Below are 14,437 nucleotides of genomic sequence, written 5' to 3'. Positions count from 1 at the left end.
TGTTAATGGGATACTTTTTAAAATTTCTTTCTCTGATGTTTCATTGCTAGTGTAGATAAATGTAACTGATTTCTCTGTGTTGATTTTATGCTGCAATATTATCAAATTCGTTGATTAGTTTTATGAGTTTCTTTATTGAGTGTGTAGGATTTTCTATATATAAAATTATATCATTGGCAAATAATGACCATTTTACTTCTTCCTTTCTGATTTGGATGCCTTTTTTTTTATGTGTCTTGCCTCATTGCTCTAGCTAGGATTACTAGTACTTATTGAATAAAAGTGGTGAGAGTTGGCATCCTTGTTATGTTCCGGATCTTAGAAGAAAAGCTTTCAATTTTTAACTATGAGCATCGTGTTAGCTGTGGGTTTGTCATATATATATATATCTTTTTATTATGATGAAGTATGTTCCTTCTATGTCCAATTTGTTGTGGGTTTTTATCATGAAAAGATGCTATCTTTGGTCAACTTTTTCTTCATTTATTGAGTTAATCATGTGATCTTAAACTTTCATTTTATTGATGTGGTGTATCACATTTTGATTTGTGTTTGTTGAATCAGCCTTGCATTCAAGGGATAAATCCCTCTTGGTCATGATGTATAATTTTAATGTATCCTGTAAATCAGTTTCTTAATATTTTTGATAATATTTACATCTTCATTCATCAGATGTTGGTTTAGTGTTCTTATGTGAATTTGGTATAAAGGTAATGCTGGCATCATGAAATGAGTTTAGAAGTATTCCCTTCTCTTCAAATATTTAGAAGAGTTTGAGAAGGATTATCATTACTTCTTTAAGTGTTTGACAGAATTCACAAGCAAAGCTATCTTGTCCTAGGGTTTTACGTGTTAGGAGATTTTATACTGATTTATTATCTTTACTTGTTATTGGTCTGTTCAGATATTCTATTTCTTCCTGATTCAATTTTGGTAGGTTGTGTATTTCTAGAAAATTATTCATTTCTTCTAGGTTATCTAATTTTTTTGGCATATAATTGTTCACAGTAGTTTCTTATGATCCTATGTATTTCTAGAATATCAGTTGTAATATCTCCAGTTTCATTTCTAAAGATTAAGGTTTGTGAATTTTGGTTTTGTCTTTAAAAAAAAACAACTTTTAGATTTCTTGATCTTTTCAATTGTTTTTCTTGTCTCTAATTTATACCCACTCATCTTTATTATTTTCTTTCTTCTGCTAACTTTGGGCTTAATTTGTTATTTCTCTACTTTATTGAGGTAAACAGTTAGGATTCTTATTTGAGATCTTTCTAATTTCTAAATATATGCATGTATCACTATAAATTTTCCTCTCAGAACTTCTTTTGAAGTACCTCATAGGTTTTGATATGTTATGTTCCATTTCTATTTGTTTTGAAATTTTAAAAGTTTTTTCTTTTGATTTATTCTTTGACAGTGCTTGTAGCCTTTTTGACTTCTAATATAGTGGGAGTTTTAAAAGTCCTTATCCCACCTATGTACTTCCTTTTACAATCTCCTCCTTCTCAGGCTTTTTGGTCTCCTTATCATCCAAACTGTTGATTCTTACCCCAGAATGTGTTGAACCGTACTTGTGTTGAAATTCTTTTAGCAAAAGCTGCCCAGGAAGCTGCCCAGCTTGAGAATGCTTTAAGTTGGAAAAAGCAAAGGGAAGTTCTTGTAGCAGTCCACCAGGAAGCTGCCAGAGATGTTGAAATCCACAGCTGTAATTCTTTGAGAATGAAGCATATATTGCTACCCTCTCATAGTAGCGATCTGCACCATTAATGCAAGCTGCTATTCTCATTGCCACCACTGATCTGGGAAGTGGAAAATGGTAATTGGAATGTTTAAAATTCCACAGCACTCTTTCATTACCAAGAAACAGCTCTTTCTTCACCAAGCTTTCCTCTGTGAGATGTGTGTGTGTGGGGGGGGGGGGGGGGTAAGTTTTTGATTCCAGAGTTCTGGAAAAGTGTATTCTAACAATTTTTTCCACCCCTAGAGTGCCATTACTCCTCCATTTTCAGTGATATTAGTCCTCTTGTGTACCTTTTAAAAGTAAGATATTTTAAAAGTTTATCAATAACAACAAAATATCAAAACTCAATTACACATTTATTGTGATTTATATATAATACAATTATATGCTTATTGATTTTTTTTTTAAATGTTTAGTAAATAATAACTTTGGGAATCATAGGGAATTTGGGGGATAAAACAACTTTCAGTAAATGTATTAATATCTCTTTACTAAGACAATCTTCAAGTTTAATATCTAACTCTATGACTACTTTTTAAAAATTAGCAAACACCACTTTTTTCAGTTATTCTCTTTTCTACTTTACTTAGACTACTGACTTAGTTACTTTTATCTTACCGTATAAAAGTTATCTCCTTTGTTACCCCAATATATTCAATTTAATAAATAAATAAATATAAAGAAAATTACGGAGAAAAAGTTTTCTCTTTTAATGTTAATATCAAGTCTTATTTTAAAATTAATGACATCAGTAGCAATTATATATCATTCAAACTATCTATTAGAAGTTATTGTTAATATAATTGTTACTTTGCAGGAATCTTTGGCGCAATCTTGTTGTATTCATTGTTTGTTTTGATAGCTGTTTTTTTAAAGTTATATTTAAGTAAATGTTATTTGTAATAAAATATCTTATGATAAGCTTTATTTTCACTCTATAAAAGAGTGTGGGAAAATAGCTGTTGAACTTTTTGGAATAATAGTCAGGTAAATATTTAGAAATAAAATATACCTAAAATTTTCTCCTTATAATTGAGCAATCATATCCTTTCTAACTTTCAGAAAATTGGGATAATTAACATAATAGTGTAAAATTCACTACTGGTCACTAGGAATATAAAATTTACAAGGGGAAAAAACTAGCCCAACAATCTCAATAATATTATACTCTCCTATATTGGGAAGGTAAAAATGGCTAATATTTGTTTAGTATCTCATTTAACCCTCACAAAATTTATTTATTTTTATTTTTTTTTAACTTTTTATAATTTTTATTTTTGTTTAAAGTACTACAAATGTCCCTTTTTCTCCCCAATGACCCATTCCCCCCCATTCCTTCCCCCTCCCCAGTCACTCTCCCCACCATTGTCCCTGTCCTTGGGTTGTGTATATACGCACATAAATTCTTTGGTTACTCTCTCCCCCTCATCCCCCCGCCCCCCTCCATCCCTCTGACATTTGGTCAGTCTCATCTGTGCTTCCATGTCATTGAATCTATTCTGCTCATCAATGTATTAAGTTCTTTAGATTCCACATATAAGCGAGATCATGTGATATTTTTCTTTTGCTGCCTGGCTTATTTCACTTAGCATAATATTCTCCAGGACCATCCATACTGTCCTAAAGGCTACGAGCTTCTTCTTCTTTACAGCTGTGTAGTATTCCACGGTGTAAATGCCCCACAGCTTTTTTATCCACTCATCTACTGATGGGCACTTGGACTGTTTCCAGATCTTAGCTATTGTAAACTGTGCTGCTATGAACATAGGGGTGCATAAATCCTTTCTGATGAATGTTTCAGGATTCTTAGGATATATTCCTAGAAGTGGGATCACTGGGTCAGAAGGCAGCTCCATTTTTAATTTTTTGAGGAACCTCCATACTGTTTTCCATAGTGGCTGCACGAGTCTGCATTCCCACCAACAGTGTACCAGGGTTCCCCTTTCTCCACACCCTCACCAGCACATGTCGTTTGTTGATTTGTTGATGGCAACCATTCTGGCAGGTGTGAAGTGATACCTCATTCTGGTTTTAATTTGCATCTCTCTCATGATTAGCGACGTCGAGCATTTTCTCATGTGTCTCATGGCCATCCGTATGTCCTCTTTGAAGAAGTGTCTATTTAAGTCCTTTGCCCATTTTTTAATTGGGTTGTTTGTCTTCCTCTTGCTGAGTAGTATGAGTTCTTTGTACACTTTGGAAATTAACCCTTTATCAGATTCATCCTTGGCAAATATGTTTTCCCAGACCGTGGGGTTCCTTTGTATTTTGAGGCTGTTTTCTTTTGCTGTGCAGAAGATTTTTAGTTTGATGTAGTCCCATATGTTTATTTTTTCCTTTGTTTCTCTTGCCCTCGGAGTTGTATCAGTGAAAAGTCCACTACGTGGGATGTCTGTGACTTTACTGCCTACGTTTTCTTCCAGGATTTTTATGGTTTCGTGCCTTACATTTAAGTTTTTTATCCATTTTGAGTTTATTTTTGTGTATGGAGAAAGTTGGTAGTCTAGTTTCATTCTTTTGCATGTATCTGTCCAATTTTCCCAGCACCACTTATTGAAGAGACTGTCTTTACTCCATTGGATACTCTTGCCTCTTTTGTCAAATATTAACTGACCATAGTGGCGTGGGTCTATTTCTGGGGTCTCTATTCTGTTCCATTGATCTATATGCCTGTTGTTGTACCAATACCAGGCCGTTTTGATTACAGTGGCTTTGTAATACAGTTTGAAGTCTGGTAATGTGATCCCTCCCACTCTGTTCTTTTTTCTCAAGATGGCTGCAGCTATACGGGGTCTTTTTTGGTTCCATATAAATTTTCAAAATGCTTGTTCTAGGTCTGTGAAATATGCTATTGGTATTTTCATAGGAATTGCATTAAATTTATAAATTGCTTTGGGTAGTAGAGACATTTTAATGATATTAATTCTTCCAATACATGAGCATGGTATCTTCTTCCACTTGTTTAAATTTGCCTCTATTTCTTTTTTCAGTGTCATGTAGTTTTCTGAGTACAGGTCTTTTACATCCTTGTTTAAGTTTATTCCTAGGTATCTTATTTTTTTAGTTGCGATGGTAAATGGTATTGCTTTTTTAGTTTCTCTCTCTCTGAAAGTTCATTGTTGGTGTATAAGAATGCCACTGATTTCTGGATGTTGATTTTGTATCCAGATACCTTGCCAAATTCGTTTATCAAATCTAGTAGTACTTTGATGGAGTCTCTAGGGTTTTCTATGTACAGTATCATATCATCTGCAAATAATGACAGTTTTACTTCCTCCTTTCCAATTTGGATACCTTTTATGTTTTCTTCCTGTCTGATGGCTATGGCGAGGACTTCCAGTACTATGTTGAATAAGAGTGGTGAAAGTGGACATTCCTGTCTTGTTCCAGTTTTTAATGGAAATGGTTTTAGTTTTTGGCCGTTGAGTATGATGTTGGCTGTAGGTCTGTCATGTATGGCCTTTATTATGTTGAGGTATGATCCCATTATTCCCACTTTGCTAAGAGTTTTTATCAGAAATGGGTGCTGGATTTTGTCGAATGCTTTTTCTGCGTCTATTTATATGATCATATGATTTTTGTCCTTCATTTTGTTTATGTGATGTATCACATTTATTGATTTGCGGATGTTGTACCAGCCTTGCATCCCTGGAATAAATCCCACTTGGTCATGGTGTATGATCTTTTTAATGTATTGCTGGATCTGGTTTGCTAGTATCTTTGTGAGGATTTTAGTATCTATGTTCATCAGGGATATTGGCCTGTAATATTCTTTCTTTGTAGTATCTTTATCTGGTTTTGGGATTAGGATGATGCTGGCCTCATAAAAAGAGTTTGGGAGTTTTCCCTCCTCTTGAATTCTCTGGAATAGTTTGAATAGAATAGGTGTTAATTCTTCTTTGAATGTTTGGTAGAACTCGCCTGTAAATCCATCTGGTCCAGGACTTTTGTTTGCTGACAGTTTTTTTATTACTGCTTCAATTTCATTAGTTGTTATTGGCCTATTCAGGTTTTCTGCCTCCTCTTGATTCAGCTTTGGAAGGTTGTATGCTTCTAGGAATTTGTCCATTTCCCCCATGTTGTCCAATTTGTTGGCATATAGTTGCTCATAATATTTTCTTACAATGCTTTGTATTTCTGTTGGGTCAGTTGTTATATCGCCTCTTTCATTTCTGATTTTATTTATTTGGGTCCTCTCTCTTTGTTTCTTAGTGAGTCTGGCTAAAGGTGCATCAATCTTATTTACCTTTTCAAAGAACCAGCTCTTGGTTTCATTGATTTTTTGTATTGTTTCTTTAGTCTCTATGTCATTAATTTCTGGTCTGATTTTTATTATTTCCTTCCTTCTGCTTCCTTGAGGCTTTTCTTGCTGTTCTCGTTCTAGTTCTTTTAGTTGTTGTGTTAAATGGTTCATTAGATCTTTTTCTTGTTTCTTGAGATGTGCCTGTAATGCTATGAATTTTCCTCTCAGGACTGCTTTCGCTGTGTCCCATAGGTTTTGGGTAGTTGTCTGTTCATTTTCGTTGCTTTCCATGAAGTGTTTGATTTCTTCCTTGATCTCCTTGATAACCCATTCATTGTTTAATAACATGCTATTTAGCCTCCATGTGCTTGAATATTTTTGAGTTTTTTTATAGTGGTTGATTTCTAGCTTCATGGCATTGTGATCCGAGAAGATGCTTGATATGATTTCAATCTTCTTATATTTGTAGAGACTTGCCTTGTGCCCTAACATGTTGTCTATTTTTGAGAATGTTCCATGTGCACTTGAGAAGAATGTGTATTCTGCTGCTTTGGGGTAAAGTGTTCTGTAAATGTCAATTAAATCCATTAGGTCTAGTGATTCATTTAACGTCTGTGTTTCCCTGTTGATTTTTTGTCTTGATGACCTGTCCAATGCTGACAGTGGGGTATTAAAGTCTCCCACTATGATTGTGTTGCTGTCAATCTCCCCTTTAAAGTCCCCCAAGAAATTTTTTATATATTTAGGTGCTCCTGTATTGGGTGCATAAATGTTTATAAGGGTTATTTCCTCTTGATGGATTGATCCCTTTAGTAATATGTAGTGACCATCTTTGTCTCTCATTATGGTCTTTATTTTGAAGTCTGTTTTGTCTGAAATAAGAATTGTTACTCCAGATTTCCTTTCCTTTTCATTTGCATGGAATATTTTACTCCACCCCTTCATTTTTAGCCTGTGTGAGTCTTTTGCTCTCAGGTGGGTCTCTTGTAGACAGCATATATTTGGGTCTTGTTTTCTTATCCATTCAGCTACCCTATGTCTTTTGATTGTACCATTTATTCTGTTTACATTTAAGGTTACTATTGATATCAACTTATTTAATGCCATTTTCCCCCTTTATGCTGATGTACCTTTCTCTCACTGTTCCTTCTATTTTCTTAAAGCAGTCCTTTTAACATTTCTTGCAATGCTGGTTTAGTGGAACTGAACTCCTTTAGCCTTTTTTGTTGGCGAAGCTTTTTATTTCACCTTCAAATTTAAATGATAGCCTTGCTGGATAAAGCAGTCTTGGTTGCATGTTCTTGCTTTTCATTACTTGCAGAACTTCATGCCACTCCCTTCTGGCCTGAAGAGTCTCTGTTGAGAAATCAGCTGTCAGCCTTATGGGGGTTCCCTTGTAGGTCACTGCTTGTCTCTCTTTCAGCCCTTAATATTTTCTCTTTGTCCTTGTCATTTGCCATTTTAATTACAATGTGTTTTGAAGTGGGTCTCTTTGGATCCCTCTTGTTTGGGACCTTCTGTGCTTCCTGAATTGGTATCGCTTTCTCCTTCGACAGCCTAGGGAAGTTTTGTATAATTATTTCCTCCACCAAGTTCTCTATCCCTTGCTCTCTTTCCTCCCCCTCTGGCACTCCTATAATGTGAATGTTGTTTCGTTTAATGTTATCCCAAAGTTCCCTAAGGCTGTCCTCATGTTTTTTTTTAGTGTTTTTGCTTTTTGCTGCTCTGATTGTGTGATTTGTTCTACCTTGTCTTCTAAGTCACTTATTCTATCTTCTGCTTCATTGAGCCTGCTTTTAATTCCTTCCAGTGCATTCTTGAAATCAGATACAGCATTCTTTATCTCTGTCTGAGTTTTATTTATGGTATGTATCTCCTTTTTCATATTTTCACTAAGGTCCTCGATCTTATCATCTGGAGTCTTCTTAAGTTCCTTGAACATCTTCATCATCCATACTCTGAACTCCATTTCTGATAGCTTGCTTAACTCCATCTCATCAAAGTCTTTTTCTGGCGATGTTTCCTTGTCTTTAATTTGGGGGTTGTTTCTTTGTCTCCCCATTTTGGTAGGTCTTAGTGTTTGTATCTATATATTAGATATATTTGCTGACCCCCAGCCTTGTGGGATGGGATTTTGTCTTGTGGGTCTAGTGGAGCCCAGAGGTGTGTTTTCCTTATACCTCTGAGCTCTTTGCTCTAGTTGTGACCCTCTTGTGGGTGCCCTTTTTGTGGTTTCTTTATGTTCTCCTGTTGTGGTTGGGTCTAGATTGTTGTTGCTCAGTCCTTGGGAGGACCCTTCTCTCAGGTTGGCTAACTGTGTCACAGCTCCCACCTCAACGTGTAAGCTGTTGTATGGGTGCTGGCAATGCAGGCCAATGCATAACTAATATTCCAGGAAACCGGAGGTATTTTACAAAATATCTTGATAGTAACAATGAAAATAACTCACGTGAAAATAGAACTGGGAGAGTGAAGGGAGAACACAACACACCCACCCCCGCACACACACATAAAGAGAGAAAAAAAGAAAAAAGAAAAAAAAGGTGCTTAACAAAAACAAAAACAAAAAAAGAAAAGTAACACTTAGACAGAGAGAGATGTATATAGTTGTTGATACTGGTGAAAATTTAGAAACTAATAATAAACTAAAATGTAAAAAATAGAGACGCTACTGGGAGGTAATAGAAGCAGAGAAAAGATTCTGAAGGAAGGGCCAGCAAAGAATTAAGAGAGAGAATAGAAATAGGATAGTTGAAAATGAGAAAAAAAAAATACAATAAAGAGAATAGGAGAAACTAACAATCAGACAGGAAGACAGAAGGGAGCCTAATGAAAGAATGAAAGAAAAGTAGGAAAAGAAAAAAGAAACGGAAGAAAAACGTTATGCCAATGGATTGAGAGGAGCGAGAGAGATAAAGCTGGGCAGGGAGGGAGGAAGAGATTTGGGGGAAACTATAGAGGGAAGCAGTAAACTTGGATATAATGATAAAGTCCCAGTCGTTGAGCAGGGATATCAAGAAAGTCTTCATATTGGAAGCAAGGATACAAGAAAACAAAGCAACTATTCAAAACAAAACTGAAAAACAAGCAAAGCAAAACAAAATTCTTTTATAAAAAGGAGAAAAAGGAAAAAAAAATTAGTTAAAAAAAATGTGTAGAGAAAAAAAAAATTATTATAAAATTTAAAAAAATATAAAAAAACAAATTTTCGACCCTTTCTTTTCTTCTTAAGGAAAAAAGAGAAAAAATAAATGAGCCCACAAACAAAAATCAAACAAAAAAGTCCCCAAAACCAAAAAAACACAAAACCATACAAAAGGAAAAAAACAGCAGAAAAAACAACAACAACAACAAAAAAACAGTAGTCAATCAGGTGAGTTTTTTTTTTTTTTCTGGCCAACTTATGTTGTCTGAGGGTCACTGCTTTGTGTGCTGATTTCAGTTCTCCTGGGAGGTGTTTGTGTATCACCCCAATGTGAGGCGCTGTCTATTTTGGCTCTGGTACCCTTAGGTAGATGATTGATCTGAGTCTCTCCGTGGGCCACCTCCTCTTGTCAGGTATTTTGCAATCTTGTAGTTGCCTGGTCTTACTCCAGAGTCTTCTGTAAAGTCTTTAGGGTGCAGGGTGGCTAGTGTAGCTCAGGGTATCACTCCCCCTAGAGGTGACGCTGTCAGGCGCTCATTCTGTGGGGGTTAGTCTCTGCTTCACCGCCAGCTCCTCAGTTCCTACCCTGTCCTCTGATTCTAGTCCCCCAGGCTCTGGTCTGCTACAGCTTCAGATTGATTTCAGCCTGTTGCCTTTTCTGTATGGGCCGTTTCAGCAGCCTGGGCTTAGTGGGTTCGATTAAAAACACCTTCTGGTGAGCCCTTTGCCTGCCCAGCCCCCTGCAGGGGTTTTCAGCATTTCCTCCAGTTCCCAAACAACAGTCCCTGAGAGTCTTATTCTTATAAATTCCTCCTGTGAGCTGCTCTCCCTTCCCCCTCAGGACTGTGCCCTGGGGGATGACTGTGCCCTGGGGGATGTCTGGGGCATCAGTGAGCGGTACCGGCCCCTTTCCTGTTGGGAGGGGGTGCTCCTGACTGATGGAGAGGCCAGAGGGCTCCGCCCCTCCCTGCTCAGCTCTGGTTAGCTGGTCGTACCAGGCCCACCCCTCAGACCGGCTCCAGTGCAGACCCCGACCCCAGGCTCCACTGGTCTGTCCCCGCAGTGCCAGCCAGAAAGGTGGGAACCGGTTCGGAGATGAAACTTGCAAACGACCGAACTTGCAAATGATCAAACTTGCAAACGCACAAAACAACACACAGGCAGAGAGTCCGCTCTGCAGGGTCCCGCCACCCTCACTCCAAGGCACCCAGCCAGAGGGGACCCAAAGTCAGCTCCACGCAGCTCCCTGCACTGCTGGTCTTCAGCAAAACTGGGGCAGCTTCACGCGCCACCACGACGCCCCTCAGGGCTGGTCGCAGGTCCCAGCCTCCCGGCACCTGGAGCTCAGGGAGAGGAGGGCTCCTCCCCTCCCCCGCACCTCGCAGTCCATGCTTTTGGGGCTCAACACAGTGCCCCTCAGGGAGGCAGAGGGTCTCCGTGTGCTGCTGCTCAGCGCAGTCCTCTGGTCCCTTGCCACTTGAGTGCCACAGCCCTTGGGACAGCCTTCCCTATGGTCGGCACCCTGAGCGCCAGACGCTGGTCACATCCGCGACTAGAGGCTTTGTTTCCTAGGAAGGTGCCGTCCCCTCCCAGACTCATCGCTCCCCTGGGATCCCCTGCCCTGTGCGCGGGGCGCTCCTTCCCCTCTTCACTCTGGGTGTGGGGGTCCCCACTTTTGGATGCCCTCCGCACTCCCAAGGGGGAGGGAGCTTTGCAGCCTCCAAGCCTCTGGGCTCGGAGCCCAACACAGGCTTCAGGGGGATCCCCCTTCCAACGCCCCCCCCCCTTACCGGACTCTGTGATGTGTCTTTAGTGCTCCCCACTTGCACTCCGTCCACTCAGGTGTGTTTCTCTGGGTTTTTCAAGCTGGTTGTGTAGGATTTTAGGATTAAATCGAGTCCGTGGCTGGGAGCGGGGTCGCTCTGCCGCTTCTCACAGTGCTGCCATCTTCCGATCTCTAACCCTCACAAAATTTAAAAGGTAGTCATTAATATAATTGTATTAAAGATGAAGAAACTATAACATGTAAATATTGTATAATTGCATATGACTAATATATGACAGAACCAAATTCTCAAACACAGGGCATTTGACTCAAAACCAATGCTCTGTCTAACACACTCTGCCTATAAGTTCTCTAAATCATAGAAACAGCTATTCTGCTGTGATGTCATTAAGATTCTATTTTGTTGTCATTTATTAATTTTTATCCTCTCTTCTAAAGTCATAAAAAGAGTAAAGGCTTTCAATTACCTCAAGATAGTGATCTCTGCTATGCAATCTATGCATTCTGTGCTATAGCCACACCAAACTCTACAGGTACAGATCATCATGTAGAAATAAATTGATCATTATAGATGCTCTATTTAAATTTTACATATGAATATTTTTATTTTCTTTTGGAAATCAGATATATATCTTCAGGCTTATAAGTGAAAGATACTTTCTTGGTTATAATTTAATTTCTATATCTCTGTAGAGCAACCTGAGCACTGCTATCTCATTTTTATCTTACTCTTATTATGGTGCCTCACTCTTGATCACAGTTAAGATATTAAAAAACTTAGAGATACAAACTCATATTTGATGTATCCTTTTCCAAACAGTATTTTGCATTAAATTTAAAAACTTTGTACACCTTTATACCCACATACTTCCAATTTGCTTTCCAGCCAAATTGTTTATCATCATTTTAGTACATTCCACTATTATCTTGAATGTGAAAGAGTCTAAGAAATAACCAAATTACATCACTTTTTTTTTCATCACTTTTTTTTTGTTAGACTATAGGCCTTTGCCACAAATTTACAATAACACTATAGCCTGGCCAGTCTGGCTCAGCAGTTGAGCACCAACCTATGATCCAGGAGATCGCACTTTGATTCCTGGTCAGGGCACATGCCCAGGTTGCAGGCTCAATCCCCAGTGGGGGACATGCAGGAGGCAGCCAATCAATGACTCTTTCATCATTGACGTTTCTGTCTATCTCCCTCTCCCTTCCTCTCTCTGAAATCAAAAAGAGACATATTTAAAAAGTAAATAAAATAACACTGTATGAGTAAAATATGTAATACATGTTATTGAAGACCAGAGCACTAAAATATAATAGCTACCACCTTCCTTTAATGTTTGTTGACATTTAACTTGGGATAGTATTTTATTGTTATGTTTCTAATATTTATTATAAAGCATAAAAATATACACTACCAAGATCTTATGTCTTTTACATTATATAAGCACCACTGAAAACTATCATGCTATCAGAAGCAACATAGTGACTTCATATATTTATACAAACATGAGCTTTTTTTCTTAGGAATATATCCATGAGGGCTAAATAGTAAAAATGATTAATTGTAGGTGAAGTCATATATACCATACCCTATTGAGTACTTTTTAGAATGGCCTACTTAAAGTTATTTCTCGTATAAATGCCTAAAGATTATGAGTGTGCAACTTAAACTTTATCTTGAGCCTATATGACCTTAAGAGAAATTGGATGAGAAGACATATCTCCTTTTTTATAAAATTTTGCTATCGATTTCTATGTAGAAACTACCACCCAGCATTCTTAGACACTTTTCTGAGTATGACTTTCGTGCTTAAAGCCAAAACATGGGGAACACTTTCCCCATTTCTTAGGACACTGAGAAAATGGTGGAGGACATCTACTGTTTTTAAAATTAAGTCATTTACTTTTATTTTATTCCTACTTATTTACCTGTAAAATAAGGCTGTCCCATTTTGACATTTATTGAAAATTTTAGGTCAGTTTTAAGCTAAGATATTGGTAAATATCAAAAATTCCAGAATCATGTGCCTGTGAGTTCTTTTATTTATTTTTTTATGGTTCAAAATATTACAGATGTCCCTTTTTTTCCCCATTTACCAATTCCACCCTGCCCCACCCCCCTCCCCAGTCCCTTACTACACCACTGTCTGTGTCCTTTGGTTATGCATATATGCATATAAATTCTTTGGTTAATCTCTCCCCCTCCATCCACCTGCCCCCCTCCTTCACTCTGAGATTTGTCAGTCTGAAACATGCTTCCATGTCATTGAATCTATTCTGTCCATCAGTTTATTAAGTTCTCTAGATTCCACATATAAGTGAGATCATGTGATATTTGTCTTTCTCTGCCTGGCTTATTTCACTTAGACTAATATTCTCCAGGTCCTTCCATACTGTCCCAAAGGGTACGAGACCCTTCTTCTTTACAGCTGCATAAATGTCCCACAGTTTTTTATCCACTCATCTACTGATGGACACTTGAACTGTTTCCGGATCTTAGCTATTGTAAATTGCACTGCTATAAACATAGGGGTACATATATTCCTTCTGAATAGTGTTCCAGGATTCTTAGGATATATTCTTAGAAGTGGGATCACTAGGTCAAAAGACAGTTCCATTTTTAGTTTTTTGAGGAACTTCCATACTGCTCTCCATAGTGGCTGCACTAGTCTGTATTCCCACCAGCAGTGTACCACAGTTCCCCTTTCTCCACATCCTTGCCAGCACATGTCATTTCTTGATTTGTTGATGATAGCCATTCTGACAGGTGTAAAGTGATACCTCATTGTGGATTTAATCTGCATCTCTCTGATGATTAGTGATGTTGAGCATTTTTTATATGCCTCTTAGCCATCTGTATGTCCTCTTTGGAGAAGTGTCTATTCAAGTCATTTGCCCATTTTTAAATTGGATTGTTTGTCTTCCTCTGTTGAATTGTCTGAGTTCTTTGTAGACTTTTGAAATCAGCTTCTTATCAGATGTGTCCTTGACAAATACATTCTCCCATTCCATGGGGTTCATTTGTATTTTGAGGCTGATTTCTTTTGCTATGCAGAAGCTTTTGTTTGATGTAGTCTCATTTGTTTATTTTTTCTTTTGTTTCTCTTGCCCTAGGAGATGTATCAGTGGAAATTCCACAATGTGAGATGTCTGAGACTTTAATGCCTGTGTTTTCTTCCTGGATTTGTATGGTTTCACTACTTACATTTAAGTCTTTTATCCATTTTGAGTTTATTTTTATGTATGGTATAATTTGGTGATTTAGTTTCATTTTTTTGCATGTAGCTTTCCAATTTTCTCAGCACCATTTATTGAAGAGATTGTCTTTACTCCATTTTATGCTCTTGCCTCCTTTGTCAAATATTAACTGACCATAATTGCATGGGTCTATTTCTGGAATCTCTGTTCTGTTCCATTGAACAGTATGTCTGTTGTTGTACCAATACCAGGCTGTTTTGATTACAGTGGCTTTGTAGTACAGTTTAATATCTGGTAAAGTGATCCCTCCCACTGTAT

At 37.6% G+C, this 14,437-nt stretch overlaps 1 protein-coding gene across 1 annotated transcript in view; it reads left to right on the top strand.

The window, feature by feature from the left end:
* LOC107530620 (uncharacterized) overlaps positions 1-1,767 on the top strand; it is a 307,335-nt gene extending 305,568 nt beyond the window's left edge. The window contains exon 9 of the mRNA XM_087813362.1: positions 1,592-1,767. Coding sequence (XP_087669488.1) covers positions 1,592-1,767 — 176 coding nt within the window. The remainder of the gene's footprint in view (positions 1-1,591) is intronic.
* The last annotated feature ends 12,670 nt before the right edge of the window (positions 1,768-14,437 follow it).

Source organism: Miniopterus natalensis, chromosome X (genome assembly GCF_054644295.1).
Source record: "Miniopterus natalensis isolate mMinNat1 chromosome X, mMinNat1.hap1, whole genome shotgun sequence".
In the NCBI taxonomy this organism is placed as follows: Eukaryota; Metazoa; Chordata; class Mammalia; order Chiroptera; family Miniopteridae; genus Miniopterus; species Miniopterus natalensis.
Note: the sequence above shows the minus strand (reverse complement) of the source record. Positions and strands in the feature narration are given on the sequence as shown.